The sequence below is a fragment of the Crotalus tigris genome, unplaced genomic scaffold (assembly GCF_016545835.1).
Source record: "Crotalus tigris isolate CLP2741 ecotype Arizona unplaced genomic scaffold, ASM1654583v1 scf7180000020245.1906669, whole genome shotgun sequence".
Lineage (NCBI taxonomy): Eukaryota > Metazoa > Chordata > Lepidosauria > Squamata > Viperidae > Crotalus > Crotalus tigris.
The window spans coordinates 1,103,491-1,122,136 of record NW_024097926.1 but is presented as its reverse complement, the minus strand read 5'-3'; the positions used below and the strand labels follow the sequence as shown (position 1 = coordinate 1,122,136).

Below are 18,646 nucleotides of genomic sequence, written 5' to 3'. Positions count from 1 at the left end.
AGAGTCCCTCTGAGAGAGGGAGGTAGTCCAGGTTGTCCTCGACTTACAACCACTATGGAGCCCAAAGTTCCTGTTGCTAAGCCACAGTTGTTGAGCTTTGCCCCATTTTACGACCTTTCTTGCCATAGTGGTTAAGTGAATCACCGCAGCTGTTAAGCTAGTAACACGGCTGTAAAGTGAATCTGGCTTCCCCACTGACTTTGTCAGGTCACAAAAGGGGAATCAAAACGACCCCGGGACACTGCAACTGTCATAAATATGAGTCAGTGGCCAAGCGTCTGAATTTTGATCATATCACCGTGGGGATGCTGCAATGGTCGTTTTAAGTGTGAAAAATGGTCATCATTCACTTCTTTGAGTGACATTGTAAATCTGAATGGTCACTTAATGAACTTGAGGACTACCTGTACTTAAATATGACAAATAAATGCATTAAACACTGCCCCAGGGAACAAAATAAGAGATTCTTAAGGTCTAGGGTGGATAATTGGAGCTCTTTCACAAGATAAAAATTGCTGGAATTGACAGATTAATGGTGGATATAAATAACTAGGCAGTTTTTTCTCCTGTGCCATCACTCTGCTGAACACTTAATTCCCACAGCACTGTCTTATGTCTAAAGACATGTAGCATCTTTAGTATATAGTAGGGCTGTATTACTATTGTCCTTATCTTTCCTTTTAATTTCTGCTATTGGTATCTTGTGATTTATCGCTCTGATGTTTGTATCTTATGATTTAAGATTGTATCATGATTTATGATTTAACACTCTGTTGTTAATAAGTTCACAGAGCTTATGCAGCGGAGACAAATTCCTTGTGTGTCCAGCCACACTTGGCCAATAATGAATATTCTATTCTGTTCTAAAAGGAAATGTATTAAATAAACAGTCTGGTCTACCAAACTCACTAGTGTATGATATTATTTGTTCAACAGCCTTTGGGGACAAAAGCCTCATTTCTCCTGACATATATTGGTATTTAGCCAAGGAAACCTGAAGAATATCACTTTTAGTTTCAAATGTTTTATAAATAGATGATTGCCAGATCCTGAATGACATGGGATGCTTGGGCATAAAATACTGGAAACACCTCTGCAGCATATCATTGGAGAAACAGATAAAGACAGTTTTAAAGTTCTTTTTAAAAAGGAAGGGAACAAATCTGAAACCTATCAGTCTTTTGGGGGGGAAAACCCAAAAGGTATGCTTTAACAGGTTTTATTTTGATCCTCTGCATCTCTTGTTAAAGGAGCCAGGAAGCACAAACGCATTCATGACACATCTCATCATTCATTCCACTAGAAATAACTCAAAAGTCAGTCGATAAAAAGCTACTCAGTAACTAGATCATCCATCAGAAGGCATCAATTGGACTCCAGAATATGGTAGAGGACAGGAAGGCCTGGAGGAACGTTGTCCATGGGGTCGCGATGGGTCGGACACGACTTCGCAACTAACAACAACAAAATTGTCCTGTATTCCTTTGTTGGCTTTTCAGCTGCAATTGCCTACCTGATCCAGTAGAGGGCAGTAATTCTGTTAAGCAGCTTGAACTTAAGAAAAAGGAAAGAGAGGAGGTAAAGCACTGCCCTCTGTTGGCTTAAGTGGGCAATTGCGCTGAAAAGTCCAGTACGATAGTTATGGCTGTCTTCATCTCCTGCTTTTAAAAGTGGTCAGCCTGGTGCTTCTGAAGGGCTGAAAGAGGCTTATCTGGCACCCCTGGATGATGGGTAGCAAGATACACTCTGAAAAATCACCAGAAACGAAGCAACTAAATGCAACCTCGTTTATTGTAAATGAAATCAGCCAATATGATTTATTGCAGCCATCCAGTTCTGGCTGGAGACCAGCTTTCAACCTTTGCAAAATATGCTGGGTCTGTGCTCCCCAAAGAGAATTGATGTGCCTGGACAAAGACTAAGCAGCTCAGTGAAGCACAGTAAATCATCATCTGTCTCCTCAGATGTGTTGGAAAGCCTTTGGATAATTCTCTTCCCAAGCCTTTGGCTCATATCCTTTCTCTTCAAGCCAACACCGTCCTAGGCTGACAGAAGCAGGTCTTGATATCTACAAAATTTCACAGAAACTTCTTGTTCCTTCCCCAGACTTGTCTCTTACACAACTGTAAACTGGGCCAAACCAACCAGTTTTACACGCTGGGGAAAAGAAAAGGCGCCGGACGAATGACACAAATGAACCCAGGAGAACAAGTTCTGGATTTATTTTTCTCAGGAGCCAAGCTACGAGATCATTTGCAGGAGGGTCTTTTTCTGTTCTAGCAAAGAGATGCATTTCTCATTGCAGGTCACCTACAATGCCAGCGGTAAGAGGACAGCAATTAAACATCAATGGAGCAGATCCTTTGAACTATCTGTCCCTTAAAGCATGATTTGTATTTCTCATTAAAGCCTAAAAATCTCATTGTACCAATTGATTCACGACTCTTCAGGACTTGCGTTTGGCTAGTCTAAAGAAAAGAAGAAACAGGGCAGACATGATAGCAGTGTTCCCTTTATTGGAGGGGCTGCCACAAAGAAGAGGGGGTCAAATTATTCTTCAAAGCACCTGAAGGCAGGACGAGAAACAATGGTTGGAAACTGATCAAAGAGAGAAGCAACCTGGAATTAAGGAGAAACTTCCTGACAGTGAGGACAATTAACCAGTGGAACAGCTTGCCTCCAGAAGTCGTGGGCGCTCCATCACTGGAGATTTTTAAGAAGAGGCTAGACAGTCATTTGTCTTGCGATGGCATAGGTTCTCCTGCTTGAGCAGGGGGCTGGACTAGAAGACCTCCAAGGTCCCCTCCAGCTCTATTTTATTCCTTATATTTAACCTCCCACTAACAGTGGAGTATTAAAGGATTCTGCATCTGAGGTCTGGAAGATTAGTTAGTGGCCAGCAGGACAGAAGAGATGTATCAGGGACAGGTCAACCCAAATGGAAAGACAGATGTTGGGAAATTCAGCAGAGGAGCACAGGCAGAAGCTATGGATCGGAGTGGGGTTCAGGTACAGGCAGTCTTTGACTTATGACCACAGTTGGGACTAGAATTTTCATTGTTAAGCAAGGTGGTTAAGTGAGCCGCATCCAATTTTATGACCCTTTCGCTACAGTTGTTAAACGAATCACCACCGTTGTTAAGTGAGCCATGCAGTCATTAAGCGAATCCGGCTTCCCCCATTGCATAATGCTTGTCGAAAGCCAGCTGGTTGCCAAAACTCTGAATCTGAATCACATGGGCATGTCGTAGTGACCGGTTTTAAATTGCTTCTTTTCAGTCCCGTTGTAACTTTGAACTGCCGCTAAACGAACAGCTGCAAGTCATGGACTACCTGTATGTAATTTAGCAGTCGTTCTCTGGACCCCTTAAAAATGACTGTGTGGGTTATATCTATAGATAGTTAAGAATATATCCATTGATCAGAACTTTAAACTGAGAAAATTTAAAATATTTGATTTCACAAAATCCCTAAAAGAGTCTCAGGACTCCCCGGACTACACTTTGAAAACTGCTGTAATACAGGAAAAATAAAGAGGAATTACAGAGGAAAGACATAAAGATTTTTCCGAACAGACCGTTCCAACCATTAATAATCCATTGTTCTTCCTCTATAAATGAAAGGCGGAATTAGATCGGTATATAGAGGAATATTGTGCTTTTGGACATCTCTTTCCTACTTCAAACCCACTTATTCCACTTTTTTTTTTTTTTGCCTCGGACATGAATTCACAGGCACAGCACACCTTACAACAGTGGTTCTCAACCTTTTTAATGCCGCGACCCCCAACCGGTCGTAAGTCAGGGACTACTCAACTGGTGCAGCACCGTTTGCAGACTGGGGCTTTTGGCGGACTCAGCAGGGCAGAGACAGCCTGGACAATTCCTATTGGCTTTGGAAAGCCAATAGAATTAGACTCTATTCAAGAGAGTCTATTCTATTGGCTTTCAAAAGCCAATAGAATAAAAGAGTAGCACAGCTAAGGAAAAGGGGGGAAAAAATGGCGGACTGCGTTGTTTGGCGACCCCCGTGAAATGGTCGTTCGACCCCAAATGGGGTCCCGACCCACAGGTTGAGAACCACTGCCTTACAACCTCTAGGTATCCTTTTCAGCTTTCATTTCCTATTTTAAAAAAATTTTTTTTTTCCCCAAGACAGCTGTAACACAACAGTGCTTTTTTTTTTTAAATAACCTTTCACTAGGAAAGCCATTTAGTGCTACTTAAAAGGATTGAGAGCGTTGAGCTAGGACCGGAGAAAATGCACATTCAAATCCGGGCGCAACCCCACATGCAACTTTGGTTCTGGTCTAGCCTGCCTCACAGCGCTGTTGTGAGGATAAAACAGAAGGTGTGTGTTTATATGCAGGTACCTTGGGTCTTTGGAGGAAAGTGGGACAACTCTGCAATAAATCTATAAATAAAATAAATAGAGCAGTGCCTGCCATGTGGGGCGGCTGAACAGGAGTGTGACCTGTTTAATCATCGTTACCTAAAATCAGAATGGATGCAGAACACCAGAGCAGCAAAACAGAAGCTTGTGGACTTCAACTCCCAGAATTCAGCCATTGTGAAAAGAAAAAAAAATTAGATGTTCATAGGAGAGGAAGGAAAGACAAAAACAGCACTGGAAAAAACATGGGAAGGCTACAGAAGATGAGGAGGTTGTGAAGACCAGCCCCAAACATTCCCAGATAGGAAACAGCCCCAAATTTGTTCTGGTTCATGGAAATAAACAAGAGGAAGGAAGGAAGGAAGGAAGGAAGGAAGGAAGGAAGGAAGGAAGGAAGGAAGGAAGGAAGGAAGGAAGGAAGGAAGGAAAAAGGAGGGAGGGAAGGAAAGAGAGAAGAAAAGGAGGGAGGAAGGAAAGGAAAGGAAAGGAAGGAAAGAAGTCAGTCAATCCACAGCACCTATTCATGGTTTTTAAGTCCTCGCTGCTGAAAATAGATCACTCCTTTGGGGCATCTAAAAGGAGAGTCCCGCTCACCTAGATGCTTCGGTCCTAAATTCTTAAGTGGATAAAATTGGGTTAAAATGTCCTGGAGACCCAGAGGGGAGAAAAAAGGAAAAGAAATAATCAAGCTCATTGATACGAGAACTCCGCCAGCACAACTTTTTTAACCCAGTGACATCTTTTAAGTCCCCACCATCCTGCTCAGGAAGCTTTGACGGCCGGGTGCCGCGGTGGGTGTAGAAGTCCTCGGGGCGAGAGGGGCCGATGGAGGACGGCCCGACGCCGATGCTTGAGGCTCTGCTTCCGTAGCAAGTAGTGGGAATACTGTACCTCGGGCATGACCAGTTTGAGGCATTGCTCATCCAAGGGGGGCCCTGAGCCCAGCAAGTCGTAACCCAGAATATCCACCTTGGCGCTCGGCTGCCACGGCCGGAGGTCTTTGTTCTTGATCTGCATGGCTGGGCGCAGCTGGGGCTGGCCACGAAAGCAGTGGCGTGCCAGGCGCTCGCAGCCCTGGTGAAGGGCGCGGACCTCTTTCTGGAGGCACCCTTGGTCCATCTTGCTCAGCTTCCTCCAGAAAGTGGCATTGAAGTGGTCATAGACAGCCGCGTCGAGCGCGTTCCAGGCGCGGATCTGGGCCGCCACGTGGGCCGAGCTGATGTTGAGCTTGGACTCCAGGCTGCGCATGTTCAGCTTGACGTAGAGGATGTCCTCCAGGTCCCACGACAGCAGATGGCGGAGAAGGACCAACGATTCATCAAAATACTCGGCCAACATCACCAGGGAGAAAATGCCTTCCATTTGACGGATAAATTTGGGGAGGTATGTGGGGTCCTCGGGGCTACGCTCGGGGTCACCCCCTAGGTCGTACACCAAGGTGTTGTGTGCGTACATGGCGTACTTCTCATGGGCCTGATAGTACCGGTACGGATTGTTCAGGAAGGTCTCCATCGATCCGTTGGGCACCCGTTGGAAAGCCGGGCAGTACTGATTGTAGTAACTGAACAGGGATTCGAACATGGCCACCGGCTCGCGCAGGATGGTGATATAAACGGTGTCGTTGGGCATGAGCTGGCGCAGCTCGTCGTGGTTGAAGCGCAGGTGGCTGGCGATGAGGCGGGGCGGGAGGGTGTACGGGTGCACAAAGCGGGCAGAGAAGTTGTGGGGGTAGCAGAACTGGTGGTCGCAGGCGTGGAGGGGCAGAGCCACCGTCACGTTGTGCCGCTCGGCGAAACGGAAGAGGACGTTCTGCACCGTGCTGCTGGCTGTCTTGTGGGTCTTCAGGAAGGCCACGGCAGTCTGCTTCGGGTGCGGGGAGACCCACGGCGCGCAGCTGAAGGGAGAAGACTTTGGGAACCTACCAGAGGTAGAAACAAGGCATCCAGGGACACTTACTACTACCCCCTGCCTCACCCCATTCTGCCTAGCTAGTTTGCAAACCACAAACCATCCAGCCCCATGGCATCTCGGTTTCGTGCGCCACGTGTAATTTCCTGCTCCCTTTAATTGGAACAGAGGACAATAGGGAGGGACCTTGGATGTCTTGTAATCCACAGGTCTCCGACCTTTCTGGCTCAGCGGACCAGCGGAGGCGTGGTGGTGGGGAGAGGGTTTTGTGAGCGCATGCACCGCTTTCACAAATGCAGCTTCACGCACACTCACCAGCACATCCACAGCCCAGTCGGGACCCCTGTTCTAGTCCAACCCTTGGCTCAAGCAGGAGACCCTATGCCATTCCAGACAAATGACTGTCCAATCTCTTCTTCAAAACCTCCACTGATGGAGCAGCCACAATTTCTGGTGGCAAGCTGTTCCACTGGTTAATTGTTCTCACTCTCAGGAAATTTCTCCTTAGTTCAAAGCTGAATCTCTCTTTGATAAACTTTCATCCATTACTTCTTGCCCTGCCTTGACATGCTATGAGGAACAGGTTGACCCCCTCTTCTCTGGGGCAGCCCCTCTGGGGCAGCTACTATCATGTCACCCCTGGTCCTTCTCTTTATTAGACTAGACCAGTGGTTCTCAACCTTTTTAATGCCGCAACCCCCAACCGGTCGTAAGTCGAGGACTACTCAACCGGTCGTAAGTCGAGGACTACTCAACTGGTGCAGCACCGTTTGCAGAATGGGACTTTTGGCGGGCTCAGCAGGGCAGAGACAGCCTGGACAATTCCTATTGGCTTTGGAAAGCCAATAGAATTAGACTCTATTCAAGAGAGTCTATTCTATTGGCTTTCAAAAGCCAATAGAATAAAAGGGAGTAGCACAGCTAGGGAAAAGGTGAAAAAAAATGGCGGACTGCGTTGTTTGGCGACCCCCGTGAAATGGTCGTTCGACCCCAAATGGGGTCCCGACCCACAGGTGGAGAACCACTGGGCTAGACAGACCCAGTTCCCTCAATCGTTCATCGTATGGTTTAACCCCCAGACTCCTGATCACCATCCACTTTCCCTCATGTTTCTATCACTTTCCCGTTTCTTCTTCCTAAGTAAGGACCACTTTCACCCAGCCATGCTAACTGTTGGATCTATCCCCCTTCAGCGGTGAGGCGTCCTTGGTGCTCTCTGAGCTTGGCTGTTTTCTTGCAGACGTTTCATGACCCAACTAGGGGACATCATCAGTGCTAGTAAGGAGTGCAGTTTCCCGTCAGTTTATATTCTGATGTCTTGCCTGTCTGGGTGGGTGGGTGGGGGTTCTTAGGGATTCTTTGCTTGGGCTGTTTACTAATGGCTGTGTGGCAGTTTCTTGATTGGGCCACTGAATTACTTGATTGTTGGTCTGAAGTTGACCTTGGAGATAATCTATGCTGATCTGGGTGCTGGCTACTGGTGTGTGTGTGTATGTGTGCTGGAGTCTTCTTCTCTTTGGGGCTGGTTGATTGTCCCTTTTGCATACTCTACAGGTATTATTAATGTCTGCGTGTCTGTGGAGGGCCGATTGGTCAGTGGGCCAGGCTTCTGGAAATGCCCTGGCATTTTTGGACTTGGCCCGGTCCAGGATGCTCACATTTCCCCAACTGAAACCATGGTTAAATCTGTCTAGGACAGCGATGGCGAACCTTTTAGAGACCGAGTGCCCAAAACCTGCCCCCCACCCCGTTCCCGCTCCACCTTGCCCACTGGGCCACCAACCACCTACACAGCCCGCCACAGATCATCCAAGTGGCCCAGCAGCGCCATGGCAGCCACGCCCTCCACCTGTGTCCCGCAGCATCATCTGCGCGTGACGGGGCACAAGGGCAGAGTCTTGTCCCCGCTGCTCGGCTACCATGTCCTTCGCTGTGCTGCTTCGTGTGGGTCGCGCCCGGGGGGTGACTCTCCTCTGGGGGGCTGCTGGTGAGGAGGGGGCCATGGGAGGAGGCGGGGCTGGGGTGACAGCACGTGTGCCCACAGAGAGGCTCTGCATGCCATAAGTTCGCCACCACTGATCTAGGATAATTTTGAAATTGTACTTTATTGGGAGGCTAGGTTCTTCTTCCTGCAATTTCTCTCCCTCCTGACAAGCCCCCCACCATGCATTCCCAGGACTAATCCAGCTCCTTTCTCTGGTTCCCAGCCTCGCGGGAGACCCCCCCTCGGATGCTTACCAGCTGAAGTGGGCACTCTGGCGCAGGAGCAGAGTGCCAGTGCTGAAGGCCAGAAGGAAGAGAAGGAGGGTCTTCTTCCGAGACATCATTGTGAGGCTGTTGGGAAAGACCAGCCACGTCCTGCCCTCCTGGTCGTCTACGACAGGTGACATTCAGACAGTCTCCGGGTCCACATGCAGCACAAGCCTCAACACCTCAGTGGAGGACCTGACAGGAAGCAAAAACACATTGGATGGTCAACCTGTGTATAGAGGTAAGTCCTCAACCACAGCTGCAGTTGAGCCCGACATTTCGGCTGCTAAGTGAGACCTTTGTGAAGTCCGTTTTGCCCCCACTTTAACACCTCTCTTGCCGCAGTTGTGAAGTGAACCGCTGCCTTTTTTAAGTTAGTGAAACAGTTGTTAAATGAATTTGGGTGGCTCATGGACTTTGCATGTCGGAAGGTCGCAAAAGGGGGAATTGCGTGACCCCCCCCAGGGACGCTGCAACCGTCGTAGAGATGATGATGATGATGATGATGATAATAGTTCCCACAACTTTTCGGACACAGGTAAATCGTATTTTTTACACAATGCCCAGTGGATTAATTTGCCAACTCGGTCATGTCTAGCTTTGTAATCAGTTTGCCCCTAATATGTGAGTGCAGCAAAATCGCGCAAACTGATTACAAAGCTAGACATGACCGAGTTGCTAAATTAATCCACTGGGCATTGTGTAAAAAAAAAAAAAAACGACTTGCCTGTGTCCAAAAAGTCGTGGGAACATAGGGTGGAAAAAGTTGTTGAGAATGAGAGGGTGAAGATCTTATAGGACTTTCGAATACAGACAGATCGCCATTTGGAAACACAACACGCCGGATATCGCAGTTGTAGAGAACCGAAGCGTACAGCTGAATTGATATCGCTGTACCAGGATATGCCAGAGTCGAAGAACTGATGAAAAAATTATGAAATATCGTGACCTGGCCTTGGAAACTGCAATAACTCCAGCCATGCTGCAAAAAACTGCGCTACTCAGAACATCTTATATTTTAAGGAGGTGCCTGTTGACACCTAGGATGCTGGTAGTAACCCGTGTCAACCATCAGCACCAGCCAATTTGAATGTTCAGTTGACTGACCTTTATGCCTAATTAATATAATAATAATAATAATGAGGAGGAGGAGGAGGAGGAGAAGGAGAAGTGGTTCGAAGGAATCTTGGAGGTCATCTAGTCCAACCAAATTTAGAAGTAAGAAAACTATAACTATATACATGTGTAATCTTTAATTACTTAAGAGATGTTTGTGCATAATAATATGATTTGATAAGATATGATAATATTGCATTTTTAATTTATTAAATTAGTTGTTATTGGAAGAAGAAATAAATAAGATTGGTGATAGAAAAGGGATGAGAGGGATTAAGAATTTGAATATATTTGCAAGAAGTATTTGAAGTGATAATATGCTATTCTAAAACACTATCTGACTATGGTAATTGAAATCGATTTTAAGTTTTAATAAACAGGTTTAGTAGTAATAGAAATTTAGGATAGAAATGAAGTGTATTAAATTTACTATGTTACTTGAGGGAACTAGGGAGATGATAGTGAATGTATTAAGTTGAGCTGTTATTGTGTGATTTTATGTTGGAATCTTTGTGTACCCAAACACCACAGTGTGTCTTAAGTACTTTTTTGTTAAAACTATAAAACCAATAAAATATATTTAAAAAAAAAGAAAGAAAAGAAACATCCTGGGGGGAAAACCCACTTTCTTTCAACCACAAAAGGAGATCAGGTGTCTGAGATCTGTCTTCTTCTTAACAATCTTAGAGCAGAACAGAAAAAGAAACTTGGGTGTTTTTTTTTTCCCCATGGGAAACGGGTTTAGCGTTACTGCATTCAACAGACAGAAGCACTTTGATTGGGGAAGGAAATCTTGGCCAAGCCACTATAAAGGTTACAAGACATCTGGAATTTGAAATATAAAGGCAGCTGTTTCAAGATGCTCCTGAGCAGTGCAATCTGTTTTGCTTCTAACTCACATCATATATAACGATATGAATAATCCTTGGCTTCTGCGTTACTTCATTTTATCTCTGTTGTTTTAAACTGTTCTTTTTAATTCTGTTTTTTTTATTATTATTATTATTCTCTTTTGAACTGGTAGAGGCTCAAGATCCTGCATCTGGACAGGTGGCTGTATAAATTTATCAAAGAAAAGAGAAATGAACTTTAAACTTACCATACGTCTTTAAGGGACAAGCTTTCTCAGCAGAGGGCATGTGGTGTCCCTGGTAGGCTCAAATGCCCGATATCTTCACCTATTAGAAATTAATACCGCTAACAGGATCAACGGAGAAATTCAAGGAAGTTATGTGATACCCTGGCTTAACACCGAGTTGCGTTTTGGAAAATCCGTTGGGTCAATAAACACTAGCTGAAACTTGCTGTTCCCAAGAAGAGCAAGGCTTAAGCCCTTTGGGGAGTTCGCAGCTCCCTCTCCCCCCAAATATGAAAGGCCAACAGGATCGCCCCTTGCTCCCAACACTTAGATCCATCTTGTAAAGGGGGGAATTTTCTGGAGAAGACATTTTTTTTCCCAATTCCGAGAAAACATGGCCGGTGACTTTGGGCCAGTCTCCAGGAGACGGTAAGTTCTGGTCCTGCCTTAGATGTAAAAAAAAACATGGCTGGGTGACTGCGTCGCACTCTCCCCCTCAGACCAACCGGCCTCACAGGATTATTTTTGTGGGGAAAGTAGGAGGAGGAAGGAACGTCGTGTGCGTTTATCAACTTGAGTTACTTATAAAGTAATAAAAGTAGGAAGTGAAGAAGAAGGGGGAGGAGGAGGAGAGAGAAGAAGAAGAAGAAGAAGAAGAAGAAGAAGAAGAAGAAGAAGAAGAAGAAGAAGAAGAAGAAGAAGAGGAGGAGGAGGAGGAGGAGGAGGAGGAGGAGGAGGAGGAGGAGGAAGAGGAGGAGGGAGGAAGGAAGGATTCAGCAGGAGGAGGAAGAGGAGGAGGAGGAAGGAAGAAGAGGAGGAGGAAGAAGAAGAAGAGGAGGAGGAAGAATAGACAGATGGATATAGATAAATAGATAGATAGATAGATAGATAGAGATAGGTAGAGATAGATGGATAGATAGATGGATAGAGATAGATAAATAGAGATTGTAGAGAGATGATAGATAGAGTTATGATATGACATGACAGAGAGAAAGGAGATAGATAGATAGATAGATAGATAGATAGATAGATAGATAGATAGATAGATAGCTATAGATAGATACACAGAGATTGTAGAGATGATAGATAGATAGACAGATAATGATATGACATGACAGAAAGGGGATAGATAGATAGATAGATAGATAGATAGATAGATAGATAGATAGATAGATACACAGAGATTGTAGACTAGATAGATAGATAGATAGATAGAGAGATATAGAGAGATAATAGATAGTTATGATATGACATGACAGAGAGAAAGGAGATAGATAGATAGATAGATAGATAGATGGATAGATAGATGGATAGCTATAGATAGATACACAAAGATTGTAGAGATGATAGATAGATAGACAGATAATGATATGACATGACAGAAAGGGGATAGATAGATAGATAGATAGATAGATAGATAGATAGATAGATAGATAGACAGACAGACAGACAGACAGATAAATGTGAGGAGGTTAGGTGGGATCCAGAGAGACTCACTGGGGGACTGTTATGAAGTCAATGGGGGATTGGCCTGTCAACTCACCTGCTTTGAAAGGTCTCTACTCTGCCGATACAAGCAGGCTTTGTGTAAAGATATGCGGTGAGAAATAAGAGCCGCAGGATGAAAGGGATGGCCGCAGGATGAAAGGGATGGCCGTTGAACAAAATTAGTTCTTCCCACTCCTTAGCAAAAAAAGGCGCATAAACCACCTGCCTCTGTCTCTTCTCCCATTCCAAGGATCACAACCACATTTCTTAACAAAACTATTTCTCCGTTTTACTGAATCACGAGGGGAGATGTCTCTTCTAATCCTCCGAGGAGGTTAAACCAAGGATAGCAGTTTATGACCAGGCCTACCTCGCAGGGTCCCATCAGGGATTAAAAACCCATTTTCCAAGAGTTAAAAGACATGGCAGGGTTCAGCATCATAGGGGTAACCAGCCAACTTTCAGCCGCCCCGACAGGTCAGCTGGCGTCTGCCCCTTGGCCATTCAGGTGAAATCAATGAGGACTGGCTCCTTGCCTAATCCCAAGGGGTATCAATTGCCTGCCAGCTGCTGGGCCAGGTTACTGCGGCTCCAGTTACCGTCAACGATTAAACGGAGTGACCTGATTTCACAATAGCAAGTCAGCTCAAGAGCAGCGAAGTGTGTCCTTTTTTCACACAGGTGAACCCACTGAGCAAGGCAACCAGCCCACCGGGTGTGTAGGACTACAGTTCCCATTGCCCCCATATCGCAAACCAGCATTTGCATGTGCTAAACCAGAATTTCTCTTCCCCCCCCCCCGCATCCCATTCACGGCAACCGGGGAGGGGAGGGGGAAGGGAAGCAGCCCCCCTCCCCTGCTGGTTCCCTGTTTGGTACCTCTCTGGAATGAGTTTTCTGATGGGGAGCATGGGAAAACAGTAGTGGAGCTCCTAAAAAGGAAGGAAGGAAGGAAAGAAGGAAGGAAGGAAGGAAGGAAGGAAGGAAGGAAGGAAGGAAGGAAGGAAGGGAAAGAAAGAATGAAAGAAAGAGAAAGGAAGGAAGGAAGGAAGGAAGGAGGGAAGGAGGGAGAAGGGGAGAGGGAGGGAGGAAGGAATGAAAGGAAGGAAGGAAGGAAGGAAGGAGGGGGAGGGAGGGAGGGAGGAAAAGGAAGAAAGGAAGGAAAGAAAGAAAGAAAGAAAGAAAGAAAGAAAGAAAGAGAAAGGTAGGAAGGAAGGAAGAAAAGAGAGGGAATGGGAGGGAGGGTGAGAGGGGGAAGGAAGGGAGGGAGGAAGGGAAGAGAAAGAAAGGAAGGAAGAAGGGAGGGGAAAGGGGAGAGGGAGGGAGGAAGGAAGGAAAGGAAGGAATAAAGGAAGGAAGGAAGGAAGGAAGGAGGGAGGGAAAGGGAGAAGGGGGAGGGAGGGAGGAAAAGGAAGGAAGGAAGAAAAGAAAGGAAGAAAAAGAGAGGGAATGGGAGGGAGGGTGGGAGGGAGAAGGAAGGAAGGAAGGAAGGAAGGAAGGAAGGAAGGAAGGAAGGAAGGAAGGAAGGAAGGAAGGATTCAGCAGGATATTTGAGCTCAGCCCCCAGGCAGGAGGGTTTGAATCAGCCGAAGACAAAAGGGGTGAACTTTCCCCCCTCCCCCCTCGCCCTTTATGGGCCCAATCCCCTTCTGTTTGCTATTTCTTTTTTTACAAGCCACTCACGAGTTTGTTTCCCCGCACCTCGAACTAGTCCATTGGCTTTTAGAGATAGGGATGGATAACATTCTAGTCCTCAAGGGCAAGAAGAAACCTCAAAAGCCGGAGAGGGGGGCGAGGGGAAGGAAACACAACTCCGAGATTTGAGAAAAGAGCAGTTTAGCACTTTTAGAGAACACAATTGTCCACATATACACACCCCGATCTAAATGTTACCTTAGCGTAATTCCTTACACAACTTTAAATACACCTCACTGGTCCGGAACACACGCTCCACACCTGATGTCTGTCCTCAAAAGTTGTTGCCAGGAATTTTACACCCTCCCATCTGGCCGGGCTCAAATCACACATAACTGTTGTGTCTCTTCAACAACACACACCAAGAGGCCACCTTGGTTCACGTCATCAGAGGTAAGCAACCCCACAATCTAAAGCCACGCTCTAGCGCCGTGCTTTGCCCCCCCCCCCGTTTGAAGCTTGCCCCGGTCTCTTGAGCATGTGCAGAGTGCTTTCCCTCCTAGCCAGCAGCACCAGGCCCTTAGAGGAAAACAATGAACCATACCCAATTCAGCTGGGCAGGGAAGGAGGAACCCACAAAACAGACTTCACAAGGTGGATAACAATCAGCCAATTCTTCACCTTTGGGGTTTCTTCCCTCCTTCCAATGCAAATACAGCCAGTCCTCGAATTACAACGCTTCATTTACCGACCGCTCAGAGTGGCACCACCGCTGAAAAAAAGTGACTTACGACCTTACGTGCGGTGCGCTATTCCCCAAGGTCACGTGATCAAAATCCGGGACGCTCGGCGACTGACTCCTGTTTACGACGGTTGCGGCATCCCCGGGTCACGCCATCCCCTTTTGCGACCTCCCGACAAGCAGACTCAAGGCAGATCTGCTTAACGACCGTGTGACTTAACTCGACAATGGCAGCGATTCGCTTAACAGCCAAGGCAAAAAAAAAAAAAAAAAAAAACGGCGTCAAAGGGGGCCAAATCCACTTAAGCAGAGTTTTGTGTCTGCCTCGGCAACAGACATGTGGGGCCGAGTCGTGGTCACAAGTCGAGGACTCCTGGTGCATGGGAACTGGCCCTGTTCTCACAGATGCACAATGTGACTTTCCCTCCGGGAAATCTGGGGGTTCAGGGGCTCAGAAGCCGACTCGCCCCTTCTCCGAAGGACTCTCTCCTCCTTAAACCCCCACCCACCCCGAGACCCCATCAACTCTCCCTGCCCACCAATTACAGGTGAATCAATTCTTTCCCACCTGTCCGGCTGAGGATGATGGGGCTTGGGGTCCAGCAGCCCTGGAAGGGACCCCAAGGGGCAGAAGGCAAGGCGCTCCCCACCTTTCCTCCAGCTGACCCCTGCCCTACCTTTTTTTGGGGGGGAAGGGAGAATGGGGGCGGAAGGGGTTCAGCTCAAGTTACCGGCTCGGTCGCTCCATCCCGGGCTGTTCCCCGCCAGCCTCGACCCGGCCGCCTTCTCACGATCGGAGTCGAAGACGCTTCTCCTCCGCAGGCCCGGCTCGCGCTGCAGGGATCAAGGCGAGCCTCAGGAATCCCACCCCTTGGAGCTGGGATCCGCAGAGGCTGGGGAGCGGGGGGGGGTCTCCTTTCGCCTCCCCTCCTCCCCTCCCCCGCCGCTTTTTGAAGACCTCCCCCCGTTTGGAGCCAGATCCGGACCCCCGTCTCCGTTCCCACGTTCCCAAACGTCGGCCGGACGCCCCCCTTCTTTTCGCTCCCGCAGCCCCTCCTTCCAAGAAATGCATTCCCTTAAAAGCGGCAGCCCCCCCCCGAAACCCCCCCCCGGGAGGGGGAGGAAGCGATTACCCCCCCCCCAGCAACCAACCCCACATTGGGTAGGGATGCTCAGACCCTCGCCCCCTCCACGCACCTCGCGTGTCCCCCCCCCCAGCACCTCTGCGGCGCCGGATGGAGGGGATCCGATGGGGAGGGGGCGATCTGGAGCCCTAGAGGTGGGCCAGCCGGCGCCCCCCCCCCCACAAGCCCGGGTCGCCTGGGTAAAGCAGGCGAGGATGCTGAAGGAAGAAGAAGAAACGGATCGGATCGGATCGGCTGGTCCAGGCAGCAGTCGGTCCAAGCGCAGCGCAGCCACGAGGCGACCGACGGCGGGGGCGGGGGGGGGCTGGGAAGGGGGGCTGGCTGGGGAGGGGGCGGGGAGAGAGGAGGAGGAGGAGGGGAGGAGGAAGGCCGGCCCCCATCAGACGCGCGTCCCCGAGACACGTGTCGCCCCGGCGCACAGCTGGCACGCTCCCCCAGGCTTGGGGAAGGCGCCCGCGGATGCTCTGGCCAGGCTCCCGTGAGGTCCGCCAGTCGAGTCTTGCCGGGGCTGTACCTGCGCCGCGAATGTCCCAGCCACGCGGGAGACGCTAAGCTGGGAAAGACTAGCCCGTGTGGGTGGGTGGGGGCGTGTGTGTGTGTGGGGGTCTTCGTAGGTTCAGGTCTTGCGCTGATCCCGCTAGGAGGTTGTGTGGATGCGGCCACATGAGCTGAGTTTTAATTCAGCCTCAGGGTCACCGGAGTGGTGCAAATGGGACATGGCACAACATAGGCCACCAGGACAAGAGTCCATCTGCATTTAAAAGGCAAAGGCTGCTCTTTTGAAAGACAGCAAAGTCCACATTTTGGTCAGAGAGGACCACTGGTTTGAAAAAGGGGTCCAAGAGGCCATCTAGGTCAAAACTGAACACCCCCCCCTCAACAGAGGGGGAGAGATACGACATGATCTATCTCCAGTCTACAGCAGAGTCCTTTCAGCAGTTCTAAGGGGGCTCCACACCCATTTGCACCACTCAGGTAAACCCTAAGGACACAGGTACACCTGCAAGTGGCCTCAAGGACTCTCTTTAAAAAATGCAAATGACCAGCAGTCTGCAAAGAGTATAAATCCTTCCATTCCCCACCATCCAGGCAGAGCTGAAGAAGCTTCTTGGATGGGAAGTGAAACGTCTTCAAAGAAAAACAAACAACTGGTCATTTGCCTTCTTTTAGAGAGCCGTTGAGGCCACTTGGAGGGTTATCTGAGTGGTGCAAATGGATATGGAGCCTTCTTGGAATTGCTGAAAGGAGTTTCAGTGTGTTCATTGTGTTTACAACGCGGTCCTTTCAGCACTTGCAAAAAGGTCCCACACACAGTTGCACCACTCAGGTGACCCTGAGGGTACAGATAAACCTCCAAGTGGCCTCAATGACTCTCTAAAAAGGATGCAAATGACCAGCAGTCTGCAAGGAATATAAATCCTTCCATTCCCCACCATTCAGTCAGAGCTGAAGAAGCTTCTTGGAGGAGAAGCGAAACGTCTTCAAAGAAAAACCAGAAGGTCCAGTTGCCCCCTGAAAAAGCATCTTTGGGACAACTACCGGTATAACCTGGATGATGGAGAATCTCCCTAGACACGGATTTGAACCCAATTCCCATCTCAAGCAGTTTCGGTGGCCAAACTCTTACATTTTGCTTCGTCCACCAGCAGGATTTGTTCTTTTGAAAGTTGCCATTTTTTTTTCACCGCAGGAATTCCTTAAGAGGATGTTTTGACACCTTGTGTGTGTGTTGTTGTTTTTTTAAAAAAAATTCTAATTCTGAAAAAAAAAAAAATAGCCGGGAAGACTCAGATTTGGTCACCTTGGCAAGGGAAGAAACCAAGAATTAGTTATAAGTTACTGCAAGAGGCGAAGGAAGGAAGAGAGTTTGAGTTCACCAGATTTGAAATTGTATTTTTTGATGCGCGTTGTTAAAAGCGTGGGTGACCCATCCAGAACAAGAGGGCTACTTGATTGGGAAGGTCAAGAATTAAGGTTTGGATGGCACGGTTATTTGTGATATGATAAAGCAGTGGTTCTCAACCTTTTTAATGCCGTGACCCCCAACCGGTCGTAAGTCGAGGTCTACTCAGCCGGTTGTAAGTCGAGGACTACTCAACTGGTGCAGCACCGTTTGCAGAATGGGACTTTTGGCGGGCTCAGCAGGGCAGAGACAGCCTGGACAATTCCTATTGGCTTTGGAAAGCCAATAGAATTAGACTCCATTCAAGAGAGTCTATTCTATTGGCTTTCGAAAGCCAATAGAATAAAAGGGAGTAGCACAGCTAAGGAAAAGGGGGGGAAAAAATGGCGGATTGCGTTGTTTGGCGACCCCCGTGAAATGGTCGTTCGACCCCAAATGGGGTCCCGACCCGCAGGTTGAGAACCACCATGATAAAGTTAATTGTTGATTTTGACAATCATTTTATTCGATGTGTCCTATGAAGAGTTTGGAATAAATATAAAACAAAGTTGTTTTTTACGAAGTTGCCTCTTTTGGGTGTCCCCCCCCCGTCTTTTTTTAAGAAAAGAAATGGCGGTAAAGCCGGACTGGTGGATGTATGGTAAAAGAATATATTTTTTTAAAATTTGGGTGACCCTCCCCTCAAGTCTAAGAGCCAGAATTAAAAGGTCATGTCTGCCACCGGTTTGCATACCTACAAATGTAAGAAAGATTCAAACTAGATTTTAAAAAAAGAGGCATGGGTTTGATTTTGTCCCTGGACATTTATTTTAATTCCTTCTCCCTCTTCAGATTTTATTGGCAAAGACAGTAGATTTCTTCCTTTACAATGCTGCTTTTGCTCAACTTAACCGTGATTTCATGGATAAATGAGACGGCAGACCAATAGTCCTCAACCTAAACGAATGATTGTAAGTGGGGGACTAGCTGTGGAAAGAGGTTGCTGGGAT

General features: G+C 47.7%; 1 protein-coding gene across 12 annotated transcripts; it reads right to left on the bottom strand.

The window, feature by feature from the left end:
- Positions 1 to 3,970: 3,970 nt before the first annotated feature.
- On the bottom strand, positions 3,971 to 15,965 carry GAL3ST3 (galactose-3-O-sulfotransferase 3). 12 transcript variants are annotated; one of them, XM_039366277.1, is made up of 6 exons: positions 15,807 to 15,965; positions 15,341 to 15,443; positions 14,472 to 14,850; positions 10,766 to 10,844; positions 8,539 to 8,745; positions 3,971 to 6,286 (listed from the first exon to the last, which is right to left on the bottom strand). In XM_039366277.1, exons 5-6 carry the CDS (start codon positions 8,688 to 8,690, stop codon positions 5,155 to 5,157), a joined length of 1,284 nt encoding a protein of 427 aa, XP_039222211.1. In that variant the 5' UTR covers positions 8,691 to 8,745; positions 10,766 to 10,844; positions 14,472 to 14,850; positions 15,341 to 15,443; positions 15,807 to 15,965; the 3' UTR covers positions 3,971 to 5,154. The 12 variants fall into 12 exon arrangements, with proteins under 12 accessions (XP_039222211.1, XP_039222199.1, XP_039222200.1 ...); XM_039366265.1 differs by having other exon boundaries at positions 3,971 to 6,310; positions 15,807 to 15,964; XM_039366266.1 differs by having other exon boundaries at positions 3,971 to 6,310; positions 14,549 to 14,850; positions 15,807 to 15,964.
- Positions 15,966 to 18,646: the final 2,681 nt, after the last annotated feature.